Source organism: Pithys albifrons, chromosome 23, assembly GCF_047495875.1.
Source record: "Pithys albifrons albifrons isolate INPA30051 chromosome 23, PitAlb_v1, whole genome shotgun sequence".
Taxonomy (NCBI): domain Eukaryota; kingdom Metazoa; phylum Chordata; class Aves; order Passeriformes; family Thamnophilidae; genus Pithys; species Pithys albifrons.
The window spans coordinates 3,546,784-3,566,541 of record NC_092480.1 but is presented as its reverse complement, the minus strand read 5'-3'; the positions used below and the strand labels follow the sequence as shown (position 1 = coordinate 3,566,541).

The 19,758-nt window shown below is 46.7% G+C and overlaps 1 protein-coding gene across 1 annotated transcript; it reads right to left on the bottom strand.

Annotated features, from left to right (window-relative positions):
• Positions 1 to 712: 712 nt before the first annotated feature.
• DDX6 (DEAD-box helicase 6) lies at positions 713 to 18,013 on the bottom strand. The gene is made up of 14 exons (XM_071576087.1): positions 17,895 to 18,013; positions 15,430 to 15,892; positions 12,944 to 13,007; positions 12,434 to 12,538; positions 11,362 to 11,491; positions 10,751 to 10,897; positions 10,433 to 10,531; positions 9,811 to 9,929; positions 9,224 to 9,352; positions 8,794 to 8,910; positions 8,071 to 8,134; positions 7,060 to 7,161; positions 6,127 to 6,314; positions 713 to 4,934 (listed from the first exon to the last, which is right to left on the bottom strand). The coding sequence occupies exons 2-13, from the start codon at positions 15,627 to 15,629 to the stop codon at positions 6,139 to 6,141; spliced, it is 1,452 nt and encodes a 483-aa protein (XP_071432188.1). The 5' UTR covers positions 15,630 to 15,892; positions 17,895 to 18,013; the 3' UTR covers positions 713 to 4,934; positions 6,127 to 6,138.
• Positions 18,014 to 19,758: the final 1,745 nt, after the last annotated feature.

The window sequence follows — 19,758 nt, the reverse complement described above, 5'->3', positions numbered from 1 at the left end:
GCCCCGCCCAAACCAATTCGGTTTTACAGGTCAAGTTTCGGACACGTTTTATTGGAAAAAAGATCTCAGAGCCTGCTGGGGGCTTAACACCCGGCTGGGCTCCAGCAAGCCTGGGTGGATCAGAACACAGCCCTACCCTTTCCCCTCCTCACCCTTTCCTCTCCTCACCCCAATTTTTGGGTTGGTTTTGGGTTGAGATTGAGCAGAATCTGCTTTTTCTCTGTGTGCTTTAACTGTCCGGGCAGCACCAGAGCAAACCTTGTCTACAAACTCGTGTCGTGCTTTTCCTTCAGTATTAAATATCAATATGCTTTTGCTGATTCTGCTGCCAGGGATTTTTTAGAGAACTTTAAGCTCATTTCCAGCACCCCTCTGGTTGCTGGAAAACACAAAACAGGTTTTGTGCAGCTCCATCAACCAGCTCAGGAGGACAAACGATGCAAGACTTGAGGTCCCAGCCCCAGCAGAGTCCTGCAGTGCTGCTTTGGACCCTTGCAGAAACTCACACGGGCAGCTCAGGCACTGCCAGGAGTGCCAGGGAAGGTCTGGTGGTTGAGCAGAGACCAGACTGGGCTCACTGGACCCTGGAGAGCAGCAAGAGGGGATTATACACACACAGCACCTTTCCCTCTGTCAGGAGCCACAGGGTTCCTTAAGGACATCCATACACTTCACACCCAGCACAGTTAACAGAAAGAAACCAAAACAAACGGGAGTTCCAGGGAGCTTTTATTGAGTTAAATCAACAAAATCAGGATTTTACCATTCATCTTTTTTGCACTCGCAACTCATGAAGCTCTTCACAAGTCAGAGCTGCAACAACAGATACAGCCAGAGAAACACATCTCAACAAAATCTGAGCTCCACTGGAGAGTTTGCCAATTTAACAGAAAGCCAATTTTCCCCTCCCTCCCCCAACTGTTTTCAAGGACTAGACCATGTTTTTTGCTGGTTAACAGTAAGAATATCAACCCCTTGTCTAGGGACCAGTGGATTATTACACTCCACTCAAATTGCAAATAATTTCTTTTCCTGAAATAAAAGTTCCAGTTTCTTTCATTAAAGGGAATAGTGACTATTTTCCTTCTCCTGACACCCTTTCCCCAGAAGTATTGGTTAAAATACAGCAAGGCTGTATCTTAATAAACCCACCCCCCTCCCCTCCTTACCCTTCCCTGACTTGTCCACAGCAGAATTTAACAATGCTTCCACACAGAGGCATTTTAGCAACACAACCATGAACTGAGCAAACCCTACAAGCCTCAGCTGCCAAAGCCTCCTTGTGAAGTTCAGATGCTCTTTGGTCCAGAGACCTGGCTTACCACAAAGATAAGCTGTGATCCAAAAAAGATGGGCCAGATGCAATCAGGAAACTCCCTGCAGGGCCTCTACCATGGCAACTGCACTGCTGGAGTTTCTGGGAACAACACTGTCCTCAGAAAGCAAGAACCACTCGGCCCCAGCAGCACCACAAAGCTCAGCACCAGGGCAAGAACCACCACAACAGCAGCTCAGCAGACGTGGCATCGCATCTCTGTAACCTCTCCTACAGAAACTGAGGCAAGACAGCCACCTGCTCAGGTCTGCATCCCATCAGTAAAGAAAAAAAAGTGTTTGAAGCATTTTTAAATCCTTGGAGTAGACACCCTCCCCCCCATTCCAAATAAAAATAAACAGAAGATCAGAATGAGATGATTTGATACCACCATACACACAACATGAATTCATGTTGAGCTTCCCTGTTGTTACCCACAAAAACAATCACAGAGGGCAAAGGAAAGATGCTCCCATCTCATTCTGGAAATTAAAATGTGTATTTGAGACCAACCCACCCCCCTCCCTTTGGGAAAAGGCCTCCAGCAGCTGCAGTGCCCCCAGCACACCCAGAGACCTCCTACAGGTTCTCTCGGGCGGCTGAAGGTTCCATCACCCCTTCCACAGCCACCTCGCCCAGCTGTGAAGCTCCATTTCGGACTCATGGAGTGACACTCTTGGACTTCCGAGGAAAAAAGTTCAGAATACATCAGGTTCTCATTCACATCAACCTTGTCAGAGGAAGTATTAGAGCCAGGGCTCATCACTGAAGGCTCCAACTAATGCAGCTGGAAAGGCTGGTACAGGACCAGCAAGAACTGGAGCTCACACGGAATCTCAGGAAGCCAAGATTTATACACACTCCTTACTCTTGAGTAGGGAACAAAACAACCAAGAAAACCCCGAAAAAAATAACAATAAAAAAACAACAAACAAAAAACCCCAAAACAAAACAAAAACTAGGATTATCCTAGTCCTTTGGAGCATCTTTCCATTTGCAAGATCCCACCTGTTCGAGATAGCCTACTAGCACCACAAATAGGCTGCTTCCTTCTTGACAAAAAGCCACCTAAAAATGGTGCCCCGATAGTTCAGGTTAAGTGCCAATCCTCAACGAGAGGCCAAGGTTAAAGTAATACTTTCCAAAGTTCTGTGCTTCAAGAGGGACCATCAAGGCATGGCACCAGGCTAACCTACCACAAATCCAAGCAGAGCACACACACCTGACTCGACACCGCTATCCTGTTCTTGGTACATGTGCATGCCCTGGTTAAGATACAAAACTTATTTACATTTGTCATGTCTTTGTTGCACTAAAATGATCCCTCTTCTGTCTGGAAAATCATAAGCTGGCTGCAGTACAAGAGCAAGATTTTACTTTTGGTCAAAGTTACCACCCACAAACTCCCACCCCCCACCCCCAAAAAGCACCCCAGAATTGTTTACATTTAGTACCTGCCAGTCAGACACAAGCTGTGTGGCTCACAGAGGGTCTGTGACCAAGCTCTTGAGTTTGAACTCTAGTGCAGCATTTGCTACAATTATGGAGTCACTGCTGACAAAAGGAAGAAAAACATCCCAAACACAAAAACCTTTCCATCTTGTAAAGTTGTTGTCAGGAGGCACCTGGCTTGGATGTGTGATCCTCCAGGAAAAGGATGGCTAAGTCCACCTTGGAGTTCCAATTTTACTCCGATTCAAACAAAGAAAAAGGGTCAAAATGGGGAGAAAGTAAGACAATTAATTCCTGCCTCAAGGGTAAGCAAGCATGGTGAGTGCAGCATCTGTATATGCAATAAACAACTGAGCAAAAGGGATTGCATTTATCCAGGTGCCTCCTGACAGTGGTGGTGAACAGGCTAAAAGGGATTTTAAAAAGAGTAGTTTTTGATTTGTCTCACTCCTTTTGCCTGTAGATCAGGCCAAACATCAAGCATGTTGGGAGGGGCACAATTTAAAGCAACACTACTCGACCAGAAAGTACTTCTCAGCAATATACAATGCAAAATGACAGACAGCAACTCATGCCAAACCAGAGGAGATGGCAAGCACCTTCCTGCAGCTTCTGACACCAACAGGGGTTTGCCCTCACCTGCTCACAGCTCTGCACAGAGGCTGCTCTGGGCAGAAAATGCACAGCGCTGCAGGAAGTGAATCAATTCCACAAAGCTCCAGAACTGTCAGTTTATGCATGTAAATTGGTTTTCTGTGGTCTCTCCTAAACCCAAATCCACATCTTAAGCACCCACTGCTCAGCCACTCTGACACCCTCTGGATTTCCCTCCCAGCACGGTGGAACACAGGACATGGCCCCCTTTGAGCTTGGCAAGCTCCTGAAGTTTTAAGGGGGAAATCTCAGAGCATCTCCCAAAAGGCTGAGCTGTGGATTTGGAGGCCTTGGAGCCCCCCAAGTGATCCCCTCCAATCGAGTGGCACAGGACAGTGTTGCCAGCACCAAAGCACACCCACCCTGACAAGGGACACCTGTGGGGGCCTGCACTGCACAAGGGCAGAGCACTTCTCTCTCATTGTTTAGTGTTGCAGAAAACTGAGCCCCTCTCATCTTTAGCTGCTCCCATAATCAGTCTAATCCCTTTAACCCCAGCAACCTTCATCACAAAAGAAAAAGTTATATATGAACCCAAACAGAAAAAAAAAATCATATTTACAAAGTTTGTACAATATACACATCTGATTTTCTATGGGACACACTGCACCAGAGGAAAGAGGGCCATGGCTCTGAAACAAGTCTACATATCAAGTGCTGTAACTACTAATGGAGACTCTTATGGAAACCAGTCTTTAGTGTTCTGCTAGAGCACAGGGCTTTTCTTATGGCTCCTGCAAGGGATGACAGGCTGCTCTTTCCTTCTGGAGCTATGATGCTGCACCTAATCAGCCCAGATTTTAAGTTGATTTCATTTTAAATACAGATATTTACAGTTTGGGTGAACTGCAGATGCATATCAACTCCTCCAGTTAAAAAAAAAAAAGTTGAAGAAAAAAGTAGTATTACCAATACATTTCACCTCCCAGCCCTGGGCTTGAGTACTTGGGAAGGAGGAGAAGGGGAAGAGAGGGGAACTTTGACCTGAAACCAAAAAACGGCTGTTGATTCCTTGGGCTGTGTTGGAAAGGTGATATTCTGAATGGTCTCATAGCATAAGGCACTTTGCACGAATAAGTAACAAGCTCTTTAGCTTAAAAAACAGATGAGTAACCAGGGAGAAGTTGAAATGCACTCAGTCGATGGTTAAAGAATTTGAAATAGCAGACAAGCTCGTGTTCCATCAAGATTCTTCTCTTTCCAGGGTTTCTCTTCTTCCCTTGCTGCCCCTCCCACCCAAAGAAAACAAAATTTAAAACCAGCAGTTAGTGCAACTAATGTTCAATCAGCACACAGTGCAAACAAGTGGAAAAACAAAAAGACATTCCTCCTTTTATCTTCTTTCTTCCTTGCTGCCAAATTTAAAAATAAAAAAAGGCCGAGCTCTTTAGTCTTCATAGTTCCGAAATGCAAAGACGAAGAAAAACCCACAAAGAGAAGGGTATCCCCAAAGAAACGATGTGTCACAGATCTGGATCGTAGGGCTTCACCTTCTGGCATGTGTAATCAAAGCCTAAAAAGAAAAGCAAACCAAAAAAACACAACCACAACACCCACAGTTAAATCGGTTCTATGCAAAACAAGAGCCTAAGTGATGAATCACTGGGTTGTCTTTCAGGAGGCAGCAAACTGCTCTCTGGCAAAGGTCAGAGTATTCCCCTTAAAGAAGCCACCCAAGAGCCTGTTCCAAATTCATCACTTTTTTTTTATTTACTTATAAACTTGGAGAACATTCAACCATCAAAGCAGAGCTTGCAAGTTAGGTTGGTATGACTGGCTAAAGGGCTGTCCTTGGATGATCTCAAACAAGGGACCGCAGGTTCATTTTAACATTATCAATTTGCCTCTGCGGCCACTTGTTTTTTTAATTGGTCACCTGAGACAAATTTCAGCAGCTTCACTTTCTAATTCATGATCTCTGAGAAGAATATACAAATAAATGATTTGCAGGGCACAGTCTGTGGTGCTGGATCTTGCATGACATAGCATCTTCACTAAGGCCAGATCAAACGTCATCCTGCAGCTGCTCTGCCTGACTGCAGCCCAGGGCAAGCAGTTTCTTACAAAAGGACTCGACTCAGCAGCTTCTCCTCAATGATCAGAAAGAGAGCACTAAGGAGTCTCCAAGTGTGAAATCTCATTTTCTTTTACAACCATGTAGACGACCTCAAGTGGCAGCAAAGATGAATTACAGCTTTGCTCCCTACTTTGTTCACTTGCAGGAGTTTTATGAACCAAAGGATACAAAAGAGGCAGCACCTTTTACTGGAACTGCTTCACCTGACTGGTGAGGTGCTGAGCTCTTCTTTGGTGGTCTGTCCTCACAGCTATCCATTTTCTCTCCTCACCTTTCTGAGCATCACTTTCCTCTCTGTCCCTCACCCATTTCTCACTTTAGCTAAGCAATACAGAAAGAATTCCTTAAGACTACCAGTACCCCATTCCTGCCTCTCCCAACAGCACTCCCCGATCTCTTTTCCCCCACTTTTGGTCTCCTTAGCAAATGGTCAGCTTTGAATTAAAACAACTAAAAAACACTCCTCCTCCCCTCCCAGCCTCAGTGTGTTCACAGAATTCCTGGCACTGACAGTCTATTTCAAACCCTTGTTTTCACATTCAGAGCCTTTTCATCACATCAGTTTCCCTCTTCCCCTGTGGTAACACTGACACAACTCTCACCCCACACAGTCCAGGAAGGCACTTACACGCATTCATGTTTACTGTTTCTCATCTTCTACAGGTTCACTGTGATATTCTGCCACATACAGGCTCTTGTCAATGTTGCTTGGTATGGGTTTGATTTCAGTTCCCAACTGCTCCTCAATACTCTTCAGGTTGAATCGATCATCGTAGGTGATCAAGTTGATGGCCAGGCCAAGATGACCAAAGCGACCTGGACAACACAAAAACAACAAGAAAAGAAACACACCTGAACTGAACTGAGTAACAGAGGGTGTCCTAGTTCAAAAAAAGTCTGCAGATTATTATGCCATGGTAAAAACAAATCCAGACACAGCTCTCTACACATTTCACATCAGTTTTTGGTGAGGGGGTTTGTACTGCTGGAGGAGTAAAAAAACTCAGGAGGTTCAAAATGCTCTGACCAAAGCTTCAGGCTCATCACCAGCAAAAACTCCCACTCTGCATTATGCACATCCAGTCCTTCTTCAATAACAGTTCTTGAACAAGCCTGAACTACAAAGTTCAAGCACACTGAGCTCCTTTGTTTGCTGCCTTCCTTAAGGGTGTATTTTGATGATGTCCAGACAGTAGGAACATCCCTCAGAACACACGCAGAAGAAAGCACAGGTCACTATGCTTTAGACACCCTGGAAACTAAGCTTCCAGTACAGACCTTTCCCTGGAAACAGAGGCAAGAGTAACTCTGCTGAGATGAAAGCAAAATATGCCTCTGTTTTTTTATTGGTTGGTCAGGTCAGTTTCAAGAGAATGGTCCTTTATACAGATAATATCCTCAGCAACCATCTGAGATGACACCCAAAAATAAATGTGTCAGAAAAAGTAAAGCTACCTGAGGTAATTCTCAGACACAGTAATAAAAACTAGAAGTGAATTCAAGGCTAATAAACATCACAAGCATCAGCAAAGCTGTACCTAAGACATGGTTTTCGCCTCACCTGATCTGCCAATGCGATGGAGGTAAGTCTCTGCCAGCTTTGGGAAATCAAAGTTTATCACCACATTCACAGCCTGGATATCAATACCTCGGGTAAACAGATCTGAAAGGCAAACCAGGTCATGAAGAAAGTTAATTTCAATGAGATCAAATGCTCAGAGTCTTTAGGGTGCAAAGACTAACAGTGATTAACATTGCCTCACACAGGACTGTGCACTGCCAACATCACAACAGACCTGAGACCTGAATGACATCCCACTGCCTCAACTACTTCTATTCTGCTTGTAGTGATTCCTGTTAAGATGACCCAGACACGAATGTGTAGAGGCTGAGGGAGCCAGCTGGGGGTTGGTCTCTTCTCTCAGGCACTCAGCAATAGGACAAGGGGGCACGATGGGCTCAAGCTCTGCCAGGGGAAACTAAAGTTGGAGAGCAGAAAAAAATTCTTTCCACAGAGAGTGCTCAGGCATTGGAATGGGCTGCCCAGAGAGGGGGTGGATTCCCCATCCCTGGAGGTTTTTAACCTGAGCTTGGCCGTGGCACTGAGTGCCATGATCTGGTAAAGGGACTGGAGTTGGACCAAGGGTTGGACTTGATGATCTTGGAGGTCTTTTCCAACCCAATCCATTCTATGATTCTATGACAGCAGACACTGTCAGGTACTGCCCAAACAGGCCATACTTGGATCATGCACTGACCAATCAAAACTACAGAAGTTTTTAGAAAAAAAATGAGGTACAAACACTTAAAAGAATCAACAAAACTTATTCACATGATCTGCATCAGAGTTCTACTGATATTTCATAAAGCTCAGGGCCCAACAACTCAGGGAGCCCTTGGCATGTGAAAATAAACAGAAAACACCATCACAGTGAAATGATTTGTTGGCAGAGGGACCCTCACAGTTTGTCACCAAGACAAAACTCCCCGTGCCCAAAGGAAGTGCTGCCTCCTGTTACACAGGCACTTCCTACCACCTCTAGAAACAGGGGAACATTTTAGCAGCTCTTACCAGTGCAAACGAGATTGCGGCACAAGCCATTCCGGAAATCGTGGAACACACGATTGCGATGCTCCTGGAAACACACACAGCATGAGCAAAGGGCAAAACACAAACACACACACACCAACACCGGGTACATTCAAGCAACAACCACCGAACTTCAATCATGTGAATTTCTCTGTGTGTTTTGACAGGCTGAGTCAACACAAGCTGCCAGTACGTATTTTTTAGCACTCCTCGCCATTCTAAAGAACTTGGCCAAGAGGGCCTTGATCCCACCTTTTAACAAAGCCAGGCAGGAGCAGCACTAAGACAGAACTGTGCCTTCTGCTGCACTGGACAAATGGACCTGATCTGAGGTACTTCTAAATACCAACTGGCCAGCTACACTGGAATGGCGGGATGACTGCAAGAGGACATGATGGGGGGATTGGCAATGAGTATCTAAAACCAAACCTACATCAAAGCAATTCATGTTTCAGTTTAAAAAGAACATGCAAATTTAAAGAATGCAGGAGATTTAATTCAGCTATGCAGTAACCCTGAGATCAGCTCAGTTGGTTAAAACTTGGTTGTAATAACACCAAGGTCGTGGGTTCACTCCCCTGTATGGGCCATTGACTTAAGAGTTGGACTCCATGATCCCGGTGGGTCCCTTCCAGCCCAGAATAGTCTGTGATTCTGTAAAGCTTGGGGTGGTGTGGAATAAACCACTGTAGACTTCATACTCACCTGCCTCATTTTAGCATGGATATAGAAGCAGGAATAGCCCAGCTGGGAGATCTTTTTGGCTAGCAATTCAACCCGTTGAGAGGAGTTGCAGAAAATGATCGACTGGTTAATCTGGAGCTGAACATACAAAGTAGAGTCCTCAGTAAATGCAGCATTTTACTAACAAATGATCCCAGACATGCCTAAATTCCTTCCATAAAGAAAGCATAGCAGGGATGCTGCTGGCAATTTCTATTTTTGTACAAGAGGGGAAAAAATTAACAAAGTTCTGTAATATAAAGGTGCAGGACAAGAATGAATTTTTAGCTTCAGCTACATAACACATTTTAACAAAGAAAATGGTGGGGTTTTTTTAAGATGCCTTTGAAACACTCAGTCTTATTCTTAGTTTTGAAAGGAAAGAAGTTCCTGAGCCAGCCCTGCTCCTTACCCTGGAGAAGAGTGTGTTGAGGCAGTGCACTTTCTGACGCTCAGTGACATAGGCATAGTACTGAGTAACTCCCTTCAAAGTCAGCTCCTCCATCAGATTAATCTCGTAGGGTTTCTGCAAATGGGAATTCTGAAAAAGAAAGATGATGGATCTACATTCAGAACAACTCAAGTGCTTCCCATCCTTTGGCACATTTAACTCTCTCCATTCTCTCTGAACCACCTTGACACTCACTCTTCATTTACTCTAAACACACAGAGTGGGTAAAATTTCACAAGGAATTGGTTATAAATCCAAGGCAACTGAGCAGGCCCAACAGGAGCACTCTCTGGCAGCAAATGATCTCAGATGACACATAACCAACACACAAAGTGGAAAACTGCACCTCACAGGCAAGAACTGCAGGTATGCATCTTCCCATCAGTGCTACTACAGGTCAAAAACTCTTTTCAAACTCCTGTCCTAGACTTGGGTTGATTTAGATTAAATCTGTGACATTCAGATGCATTAAAACCCAAGGACGAACAGCTGTGCATGACTCTCACACTGTCACCACCACCACACACACGGGGTGTGTCTGCACTCACCATGAACTTCTGTACACTCAAAGGGAAAGTGGCTGAGTAGAGCAAAATCTGTCTGTTTTTAGGTAGCGTGAGAATAATGTCTTCCATTATTTGAACAAAATCTTGAGACAGCAACTTATCTGCCTGTAACAACAGAAGTAATAAAGCATAAGTTAAAAAAAAATAAAGCATTGAGTTTCCTGGTAGCAAGGAAAAAACCAGTTACCAGGGTTCCTACCAGAGTCATCCAAGAGCTTTCACACAATTATAGTCTCTCTCACTCAGAAGCCTGTAAACTACTGGATGAACATAAATCAACTTTATATACAACTATGTGGCAAGCACAGCTCACTCATTATAAAAGCAAACCCAATGAAATGCATTTCTTAGTGACTGTTACTCTCTTCTTCAGCACCAACAAAGAAGAGAGGAAAGGCAAATCTTTCTAGTGTGTTTTCTTAAGAATCACATGCAGAAAAATTCTTCTCCAAAATACTTTCTCAAAAACACTTAGAAATTATGAGTTATAACCTTATAGTGTCTCTAAGCAAAGTTTCATTTGTTGCTGTGCATAGAAAGGAGACTGAGACATGTAATTCATTTAACTTGGTGTTAAAATACCAGAACATTTAACATGAGCAACTTGCCTCATCCAATACTATCATCTGGACATGCTCAACTTTTGCTACTCCTTTCTTGATGAGATCGAGAATCCTCCCAGGGGTAGCTATCACCACATGCACTGTGAGGTTAGAAGAGATAAAAAATTAGTTAAGCCAATTAAAACAGTGTTTCTGGCACTCATGGCCATATTTCACATGAACATGATGACAGTACACCAACAGCAAGTAAGATATATTGTACTCTGCTCTGTAACAGGCAAAGAGTAACAGAAATTCCACCTCCACACTGTAAAAGCCACAAACAAACAGCAAGTGTAGAATGGCAAAAGTGCTCTGACCTGTATCATCAAGCCTCATTATGTCATCTCGCAAATTGGTTCCTCCTGTTGTTGCCATCACTTTGGCACCTCCCATGTGTTTGCTGACTTGGATACAGATTTGACTGACCTGCAGGGCTAGTTCACGGGTGGGAACAATCACCATTGCTGCAAGTCAAAAACAGCATGTGAGTTACCAGGAATGCTCCTTACCTGAATGCTCATCCTCAGAGGAGACAGAGACTTTATGAAAGCAGCACTTTATGGGTTGGGAGCTCCACTCTGGATGTCCTCAGCAAGGCCTGGGAACTGCTCACAACAAGCCAAGTTCTGTGCAGGGTTCTGCCTTTCTTGATGCTCCCACAGCCACCACACTTGCTTATACCCCACATCCACTTTGCAGGGGTAAGATAGTCAAGTCAAGGAGATGTTTCCATTTAAAGCTTCTGAAAGCAACTGTGGGACTTCTCAAACTCCACCTCCCCTCCAGCACTCCCCACTCACTTTCTCTGACAGTGCAAACAGACAACCTAAGCTGCCCAATTTCATTAATTAGTTTGGCATTCAGGTCTGTTATGCAGTGACTGGCACCATTACCTGTCTGCAGCTACAGGAGGTCCACCCCAACTGACCTTGTATATTGTCCTTCTTTAGGTCTAGCCGTTCAAGTAAAGGAATGAGGTAGGCTCCACTCTTGCCTGTTCCATTTTTCGCTCTAGCCAAGATATCCCTACCAGACAAAGCAATGGGGATGCTCTCCTCCTGAAATGCAAGGACAGACAGGGCATGAGAGACCAACCACAAGCCACGCTCACTGAAGAGGCTGAACAGATTTAACTCCCCTCACTAACAAGAAATCCCCTCACTATCACAAGAAATCTGATTTTTGCATGATTATTATTATTACTACTCTGTCACTACGAGCAAGGCAGACTCACAACAGGAGGAGGTTAAACCCACCAGCAAAGAGTTCCCCACCACCCCTAGAGGTTTTTAACCTGAGCTTGGCCGTGGCACTGAGTGCCATGCTGGACCAAGGGTTGGACTTGATGATCTCAGAGGTCTTTTCCAACCCAATCCATTCTATGATTCTATATCCCACTTAGAAGTCCTTATGTTGCCTCATCATAAGAGAATCATGGATTGAATACCCCAAGTAAACCCACATTAACACACCATGAATAAAGTGAAAAATTGGGGTGAAAAAAAAAGTGAGGAGACAACATTAGTCACTATCAAACTCCTCCTATGGAAAAAGATTCCCAGATGGAGGGACAGAAAAGTGAACTTGCTAAGATATTAATCTCTCTCCCACAACCTCCATCACTCTTCTTCCAGATGCTCACAATAAAAAGAGATAAGACTGTGATAAAGCCATAATTGTAATAACTAAAGTTACACAGCCTATGGTAACTCATTTCTCTGGAAAATGTACAGACCAGCCCCATTATCACTGGGATTGCTTGAGTGAAGGATGCTATTGAACAGAGAATTAAAAAATTACCACCAGCATGAAAAAGAAAATCCAAGTCAACTTCTCCAAAGTGCAACTCAGCCCCATCACTAAGTCACTGCATGACTTAGTTTTGTTCACAGCCCCAGTTTTCCCAAACCATGACACAAGTATTGGACATTTAGGCAGAAGAAATTCAATGTATTTATACAAGTTAAACATGGCTTCTCAAGAGTTTCTTAGCAAACAACCTGAATAGGAGATGGTTTTTCCCAGCCCATTTCAAAAATTCCCATCAGCAACTCCCGTTTCAAACAGTAATCTTCAAACTCGTTTCCTTTTGTGGAGGTCACGTCCTGGATAAGCAGAAAAAGCACATCCATCAGATCAGGGCACACAACCTGCATCTGTAGGGTGGTCTGAGGCTGCCTGTGCAGGGAGGCCACAAATTATTACTCAGGAGTTCCCACCACCCCATGAAACACCCCAGAGTGGCAGAGGGAACAGGGGCTTTCTCAGAGCTCTGAGCACAACACACACACCTTCAGTCCCTGCTGGAACATTAATAAAGTGGTAAATCCAGTGAACTCCACTTTAGAGCCTTACAAGAATCACTCACAAGCAGTTAGAGAACAAATTAATTTTTCATTTAAACCAGCTGGACCAGAACTGCTTTTTAACCTCTGCTCAAATATTTTGCCACTGCAACTTCTCCTGTATCTTTTATTTAACATTCATTCCTACAACTCAACCATCCTTACCGAAGTTTTGATTCTCAAATCTTTTGGAGGGAGTTTTAAAGTCTTCTTCCAGTCATCACCAGGTCTATGGCAAAAATAAAATAAAAATAATTTTTAAAACAAGTCTGGATTCATATTTTGATTCTGCTTTTTCTTAGAGTGATGAACATGTAATATTTTCACCTCCTCAAAGCTAAAATCACCCACACAGATGAGCTCAAGTCCTCTCTGAGCTAAGCAGGATGTAACAGGCAGGAAACTGTGAACAGAGAAAACCAGCAGCCTGCCAAACACTTTGGGGAAATCTTTATCCACTCATGATTCAAGTCCCACTTTCAGGGCACTGAATTAATCCAGCAGAACAGATTTAAAACTGAGCACTGACTCAGTCACACAACAGAAACTGGTTATAACAAACCCAGATGAGAATATTTCACCACTTAAAAGAAAAGTTCTCTTGCCCAAGGAACATCCATCCTTAATCCCCAAGAAAGGTGAGATGGTAAAAAAACTCCACTGTTTGATCAAATGTCTTTGGCTCTCAGTGAGATTTAGACACCCATCCCGTACAGATGAGAGCAAGTCCTTCCCTTCCACACCACCAGGAAGTTTTGAGTTTAACTCATCAGTTTCGTTTGAGTAACCCACGTGATATATTTAAACAAAAAAAGGGGGATTTAGGCAGAGTTTAAGAACCCAAGTGTTCCTCTCTGAGGAAACTGGCACTTCCTCTGCAAATAATTAACAAAATAAAAGCCAGTGCTGTTCAGGGGGAGGAGGAACCACAGGGAAAAGAGAAAAGCAACACATTACCACACTGTCCAAGTGTTTGACATGTTTCAGAGATTCCAACCAGCACACTCACGTGTCATTAGCACACTTCCCAAAGCAGCTGGGTGGGAGCAGGGAATCCCAGTGGGACCATCCTCTCAGCTAAGGCTTTGATGGACTAAAGCCAGAGGGTTACACTGAGTAGAGCAGGCACTGCTCTTTCAGATCAGTGACAAAAGACAACTGGCTGTGAAGCATTTCTGACTGTGAGAAAGAACTGTAACAAACTCAAAAGCACACACGGAGACCAGGTGGCATTTCCTCCTCTGTCTAATTTCAGTTCAGTTCCTTCCCATCCCCAACTTCCCCCTTGCATCACCCACAACAAGCAAAGGGCACAGGACTCTGATGCTCAGGGGGCTGCTCTGACAGCAGCTCCTGCTTGGAAAAGTATCCAATTCCATCCTCACAGGAACACACCACACCCATCACTGCTGGAGAGCAGCTCACACATGGAAATGTGGAGAAGAGCAAGGACGCTGGAGAAGGGACTGGAGCACAAGTGCTGTGGGGAGAGGCTGAGGGAGCTGGGGGTGTTCAGCCTGGAGAAGAGGAGGCTCAGAGGTGACCTCAGCACTGTCTGGAACTCCCTGAAGGGAAGTTCTGGTCAGGTGGGGGTTGGTCTCTTCTCCCAGGCACTCAGCAATAGGACAAGGGGGCACGATGGGCTCAAGCTCTGCCAGGGGAAATTGAAGTTGGAGAACAGAAAAAAATTCTTCCCAGAGAGAGTGCTCAGGGATTGGAATGGGCTGCCCAGAGAGGGGGTGGATTCCCCATCCCTGGAGGCTTTTCAACTGAGCTTGGCTGTGGCACTGAGTGCCATGATCTGATAAAGGGAGTGGAGTTGGACCACGGGTTGGACTTGATGATCTTGGAGGTGCTTTCCAACCCAATCCATTCTGTGATTCTATGAAGCAAAGGGCACAGGACTCTGATGCTCAGGGGGCTGCTCTGACAGCAACTCACGCTTAAAAAAGTATCCAATTCCATCCTCACAAGGAACACAGCACAACCATCACTGCTGGAGAGCAGCTCACACATGGAAATGCAGCTTTTTTTCACCATGTACATCACAGACACTTCACCCACCCAGGCCATAACACAAGGGCAGGTCTTTTCCAACCCAATCCATTCTATGATTCTATGGATGTGGCACTGAGTGAGAATCCACCACCTCTTGATCCAACCATGTCTTGATCCAACCCCACTGTGATCACCAGCCCAGGGCACTCTGTGCCCTGGGCTGGTGATCACAGTAGGATTGGATCAAGGGTTGGACTTGCTGATCTCTGAGGTCTTTTTCAACCCAATCCATTCTATGATTCTATGGATGTGGCACTGAGTGAGAATCCACCACATCTTGATCCAACCACGTCTTGATCCACATCTTGATCCAACCACGTCTTGATCCACATCTTGATCCAACCACGTCTTGATCCACATCTTGATCCAACCACGTCTTGATCCACCACATCTTGATCCAACCCCACTGTGATCACCAGCCCAGGGCACTCCGTGCCCTGGGCTGGTGATCACAGTAGGGTTGGATCAAGGGTTGGACTTCCTGATCTCCGAGATCTTTTCCAACCCAATCCATTCTATAAACTCTGCCAACAAGGAACCCCAAAGCCTCCCAATACATGACTTTTCCACCTCCCCTTGGTGGCAGCACTTACTTAATAGCGGTGCTCACGCTCTGTGCTTGCTGTTGGGTGCCATTGTTGATTGTGTTGGCGTTTTTCAGCTGGTTCATCTGTTGCTGGCTGGTTGTGCCTCCACCCCCGGGGCCCCCGCTGGGTTTGACGGGGCCCCTCAGCTGCCCATTCTGACTGGATAGACCCATTATAACAGGGTTCTCTGTTCTGGCCGTGCTCATGCTTCTGTCTTTAAAGATGTCTTTTTAGACTTCAAAACTTTGAAAGTCAGTACAGAAACTGTAATAACAGTTTATTAGACTCTCCAAAACGAAGAGATAAATAAGTCTTGCTCAATATATGAGTCCTTTATTGCAATGCAGGCAAGCACCTGTAAGTCACTCAAAAGGAAAGCAGTAACTTGCTCTGATGCACTGTGGATCAACTTTTTTTAAAAAAAAAGCCCTCTAACGAAGAAGTTATGTCAGAATTCACTTGCTTCAATCTGGAACAGAAGCAGACAACAACAATTAGCATGTGGATTTTTGGCCACATAAAGTTTACTTTCAGTTCAGCCACAGGAAGTTTATTTCCCATCAGTTTAGTTTTGTATTTCAAGAATCACTCCTTCCCAGGCAGGGTCCAACAACAGCACTTATTTTTTCTGTTTCCTCTGGGATAATCATCAAGACATGCACCAAACTTTTCCCCCTTTCTATAAAACTGTGCCCACCATGTCCAGTCACCACAGAAAACCTCCTGAAGAGCTGGACTTTCACCAGGCAGAAACACCCTCTGTCCCCTCCCAGAAAGCAACAAGGAATTTTATCAATTCCTCTTCAAATTCCCCACTCCTGGGATGCAGCAAAACAGCCCTAAAATGATGAGCAATAACGTCATGCACAAGTTTGTGACACAAAGCAAGACCACGATGTCAAGTGGATATTCCAGAACTGACAAACCCCTCGAGTTTCTCTGATTGCCCTTTTCAGTTTGAAAGGGAAACAGAAGTTTTGTCACCCCAAAACAACAGCTTGCCCTCCTCCAACCCAAACATTGGGTCAGCAACAGGACAAGGGGGCACGATGGGCTCAAGCTCTGCCAGGGGAAATTGAAATTAGAGAGCAGAAAGAAATTCTTTGCAGAGAGAGTGCTCAGGGATTGGAATGGGCTGCCCAGAGAGGGGGTGGATTCCCCATCCCTGGAGGTTTTTAACCTGAGATTGGCCGTGGCACTGAGTGCCATGATCTGGTAAAGGGACTGGAGTTGGACCAAGGGTTGGACTTGATGATCTCAGAGGTCTTTTCCAAGCCAATCCATTCTATGGATGTGGCACTGAGTGAGAATCCACCACGTCTTGAACCAACCCCACTGTGAGAATCCACCACATCTTGATCCAACCCTACTGTGATCACCAGCCCAGGGCACGGAGTGCCCTGGGCTGGTGATCACAGTGGGGTTGGATCAAGGGTTGGACTTGATGATCTTGGAGATCTTTTCCAACCCAATCCATTCTATAATAATGATTCTGTGTGGTAAGAGGAAGGTTGGCAAAACCACGGAGAGACCACACAAAGTCTGCCCCTTCCAGCAAGCACCAACCAGAGCTGAGAGACTCCTTACTGTGGTATCAGGGAGACAAAACATTCCCAGTACAAAATCTTTAGGAACACAAAGTAGACTTGTCTGTGCTTTCTCGTCTTTATCTCGGGAAAACGGAAAGGGAAAACCAGCAGATTAACTGCTTTCTAACCTCGGCGTTCACAACAAAACGCGTGTTTCCCTAGTGAATAAAAGCATTTCAAGAGGGAGGAGAAGGAATTCAGGCTCTTCCCAGACTTCCCGCTGTTTTCAAGTGTCCCCAGTCACAACTCTAAAGTTCGCAGGCCCGGCATTTTCCTGCTACTTTATCCTTCACCTTCGGAGAGGGGTTTCTCTTGGCCATTAAACTTCGTAAGACCCGGACGAGACGAATCGTCACGACGGTAACCAGAGAGCGACCCGGACAGCAAGGCCGCGGAGTTCTCCGATATTGTGGGAAATGAAACTCCTGGAAACTCCCCCCGCGCGCACCCACCCTTTGGGCCGGCAGAGCTTGAGGAGAACTCCCAGCCTCACCGCCCCCAGCAAACCCCTCGACCCGAGATCACTTGTAGCCCCCAAAAAGCGCCCCTGGCCCTCCCGTGCTCGCCGAGCGGCGCTCGGGCCTTGCCCGTGCCTGGGCACAAAGGGGCCCGCGGCCCGCAGTGCGGACGGGCCCGGAGTGCGCCACAGGGAACAACGGAGCCACCCCACACACCCCGCAGCGCCGCCGCCCCGGCCCCGCTCCCGTGTGTCCCCGGCCCCGCCGCTCCCCGGCCCGGCCCGGCCGCCCCCGCCCCGCCCGCGGCGCCGCCAGGCCCCGCTCAGGCCCAGCGCTCCCGCCGCAGGCCGCGAGGCTCGGCCCGCCGCTCCCAGCGCCGCCCCCGCGCCCCCGCCGAGCCGCGCCCGCCCCGGCGCGTCCTCACCGCCACCAGCCGCGCTCCCCCTCGCCCAGGTATAAAATCCTCTCGCTGCCCCGGTGCCTTGTTATGGCGACTCGACGCTCCAAGATGGCGGCTTCCTCCTTCCTCCCGGGCGCCCTCCCCCTCCCGCCGGGCGGGGCCGCCACGCCCCGCCTGCCTGTGCGTCACTACGTGCCTGCGTCACTACGTGCGTGCGTGTGCGCCACGTGACCGCGGGGGCCCGGCGCGTCCGGTCCTACATCCCGGCCCCTCGTCCCGCTCCCTCGTCCCACTCCTTCATCCCGAGCCCTCGTCCCGATCCTTCATCCCGAGCCCTCATCCCGAGCCCTCATCCTGCTCCTTCATCCCGCTCCTTCATCCCAAGCCCTCATCCCGGCCCTTCATCCTGCGCCCTCATCCCGCTCCTTCATCCCGGTCCTTCATCCCAGTCCATCCTTCTCCTTCATCCTGATCCCTCATCCCAATCCCTCATCCCGGCCCTTCATCCTGGCCCTTTATCCCGATCTCTCATCCCGCTCCCTCATCCTGCTCCTTCATCCCGGCTCCTCATCCGGGCCCCTCATCCCAGTCCTTCATCCTTCTTTTTCATCCCGGTCCCTTCATCCCGCCCCTTGATCCTGCTCCTTTATCCCGGTCCCTCATCCCGACCCTTCATCCCTTCCCTTCATCCCGGTTCCAGCCCCTCATCCCAGCCGATCCCCCTGCCCATTTTCTCAAGGAAACCCCTGGAAAGTTCCCGTGGTTTCACTTTGTTGTGATCATTACCCAGCCCAGACAAACCAGGAACCAGAGCCTGGCCCTGGGTGGAGCCACGGGCTCGTCTCAGCTCCGCGCACAGGAGGGTCACACTTAGAACAAGTAACACAAATTAACAATCAGTGAACACGCCTGAACACGCCTGACCTCTGCAGGCAGCACAAAAGTTTAGTTGTGTAACAGCAAATAAAACCAACAGAGAACTTGAGAGGTGAGAAGACTCAGGAGCCAGAAACAACCTGGCTTTGGTCCAGCAGAGCTCAGAAAGTCAGGGGAGTGTCCAAGTGGCCCGTTGGTCGCACAAAGAACAGCAACTGCACACACAGGAACTGCACTTTGTCATCCCTGTGTGGAGCTGAATAATTGCCCATTATCAAAACACTGCCTGCAAGTTCAGGGAATTTTGTGTTCCTGACAAAACAAGAACAGGCACTCAGCAATAGGACAAGGGGGCACGATGGGCTCAAGCTCTGCCAGGGGAAACTGAAGTTGGAGAGCAGAAAGAAATTCTTTGCAGAGAGAGTGCTCAGGGATTGGAATGGGCTGCCCAGAGAGGGGGTGGATTCCCCATCCCTGGAGGTTTTTCAGCTGAGCTTGGCCGTGGCATGATCTGGTAAAGGGACTGGAGTTGGACCAAGGGTTGGACTCGATCTCAGAGGTCTTTTCCAACCCAATCCATTCTATGATTCTATGGATGTGGCACTGAGTGAGAATCCACCATGTCTTGATCCAACCCCACTGTGATCACCAGCCCAGGGCACAGAGTGCCCTGGGCTGGTGATCACAGTGGGGTTGGATCAAGGGTTGGACTTGATGATCTTGGAGATCTTTTCCAATCCAATCCATTCTATGATTCTGTGAATTTTCCACTGACAGTGTGTACCTGTGGCAGAACCAGAGCTCAGACAGGAATTCCCATGTACAGACATCAAAACAATCCTCAAATATTTACTGAGGAATTTGGCAACAGTCTTCTTCCATAATTCCTCACCTGCCTATGCAGGGACATTATTTTTCATTTAAATTTCTCCACATTTATTTTTTCCCTTATTTGTTCTCTCTCACCATCATATTTCTTTCATTTCACGTTACAGCCACACAAACACCCCTC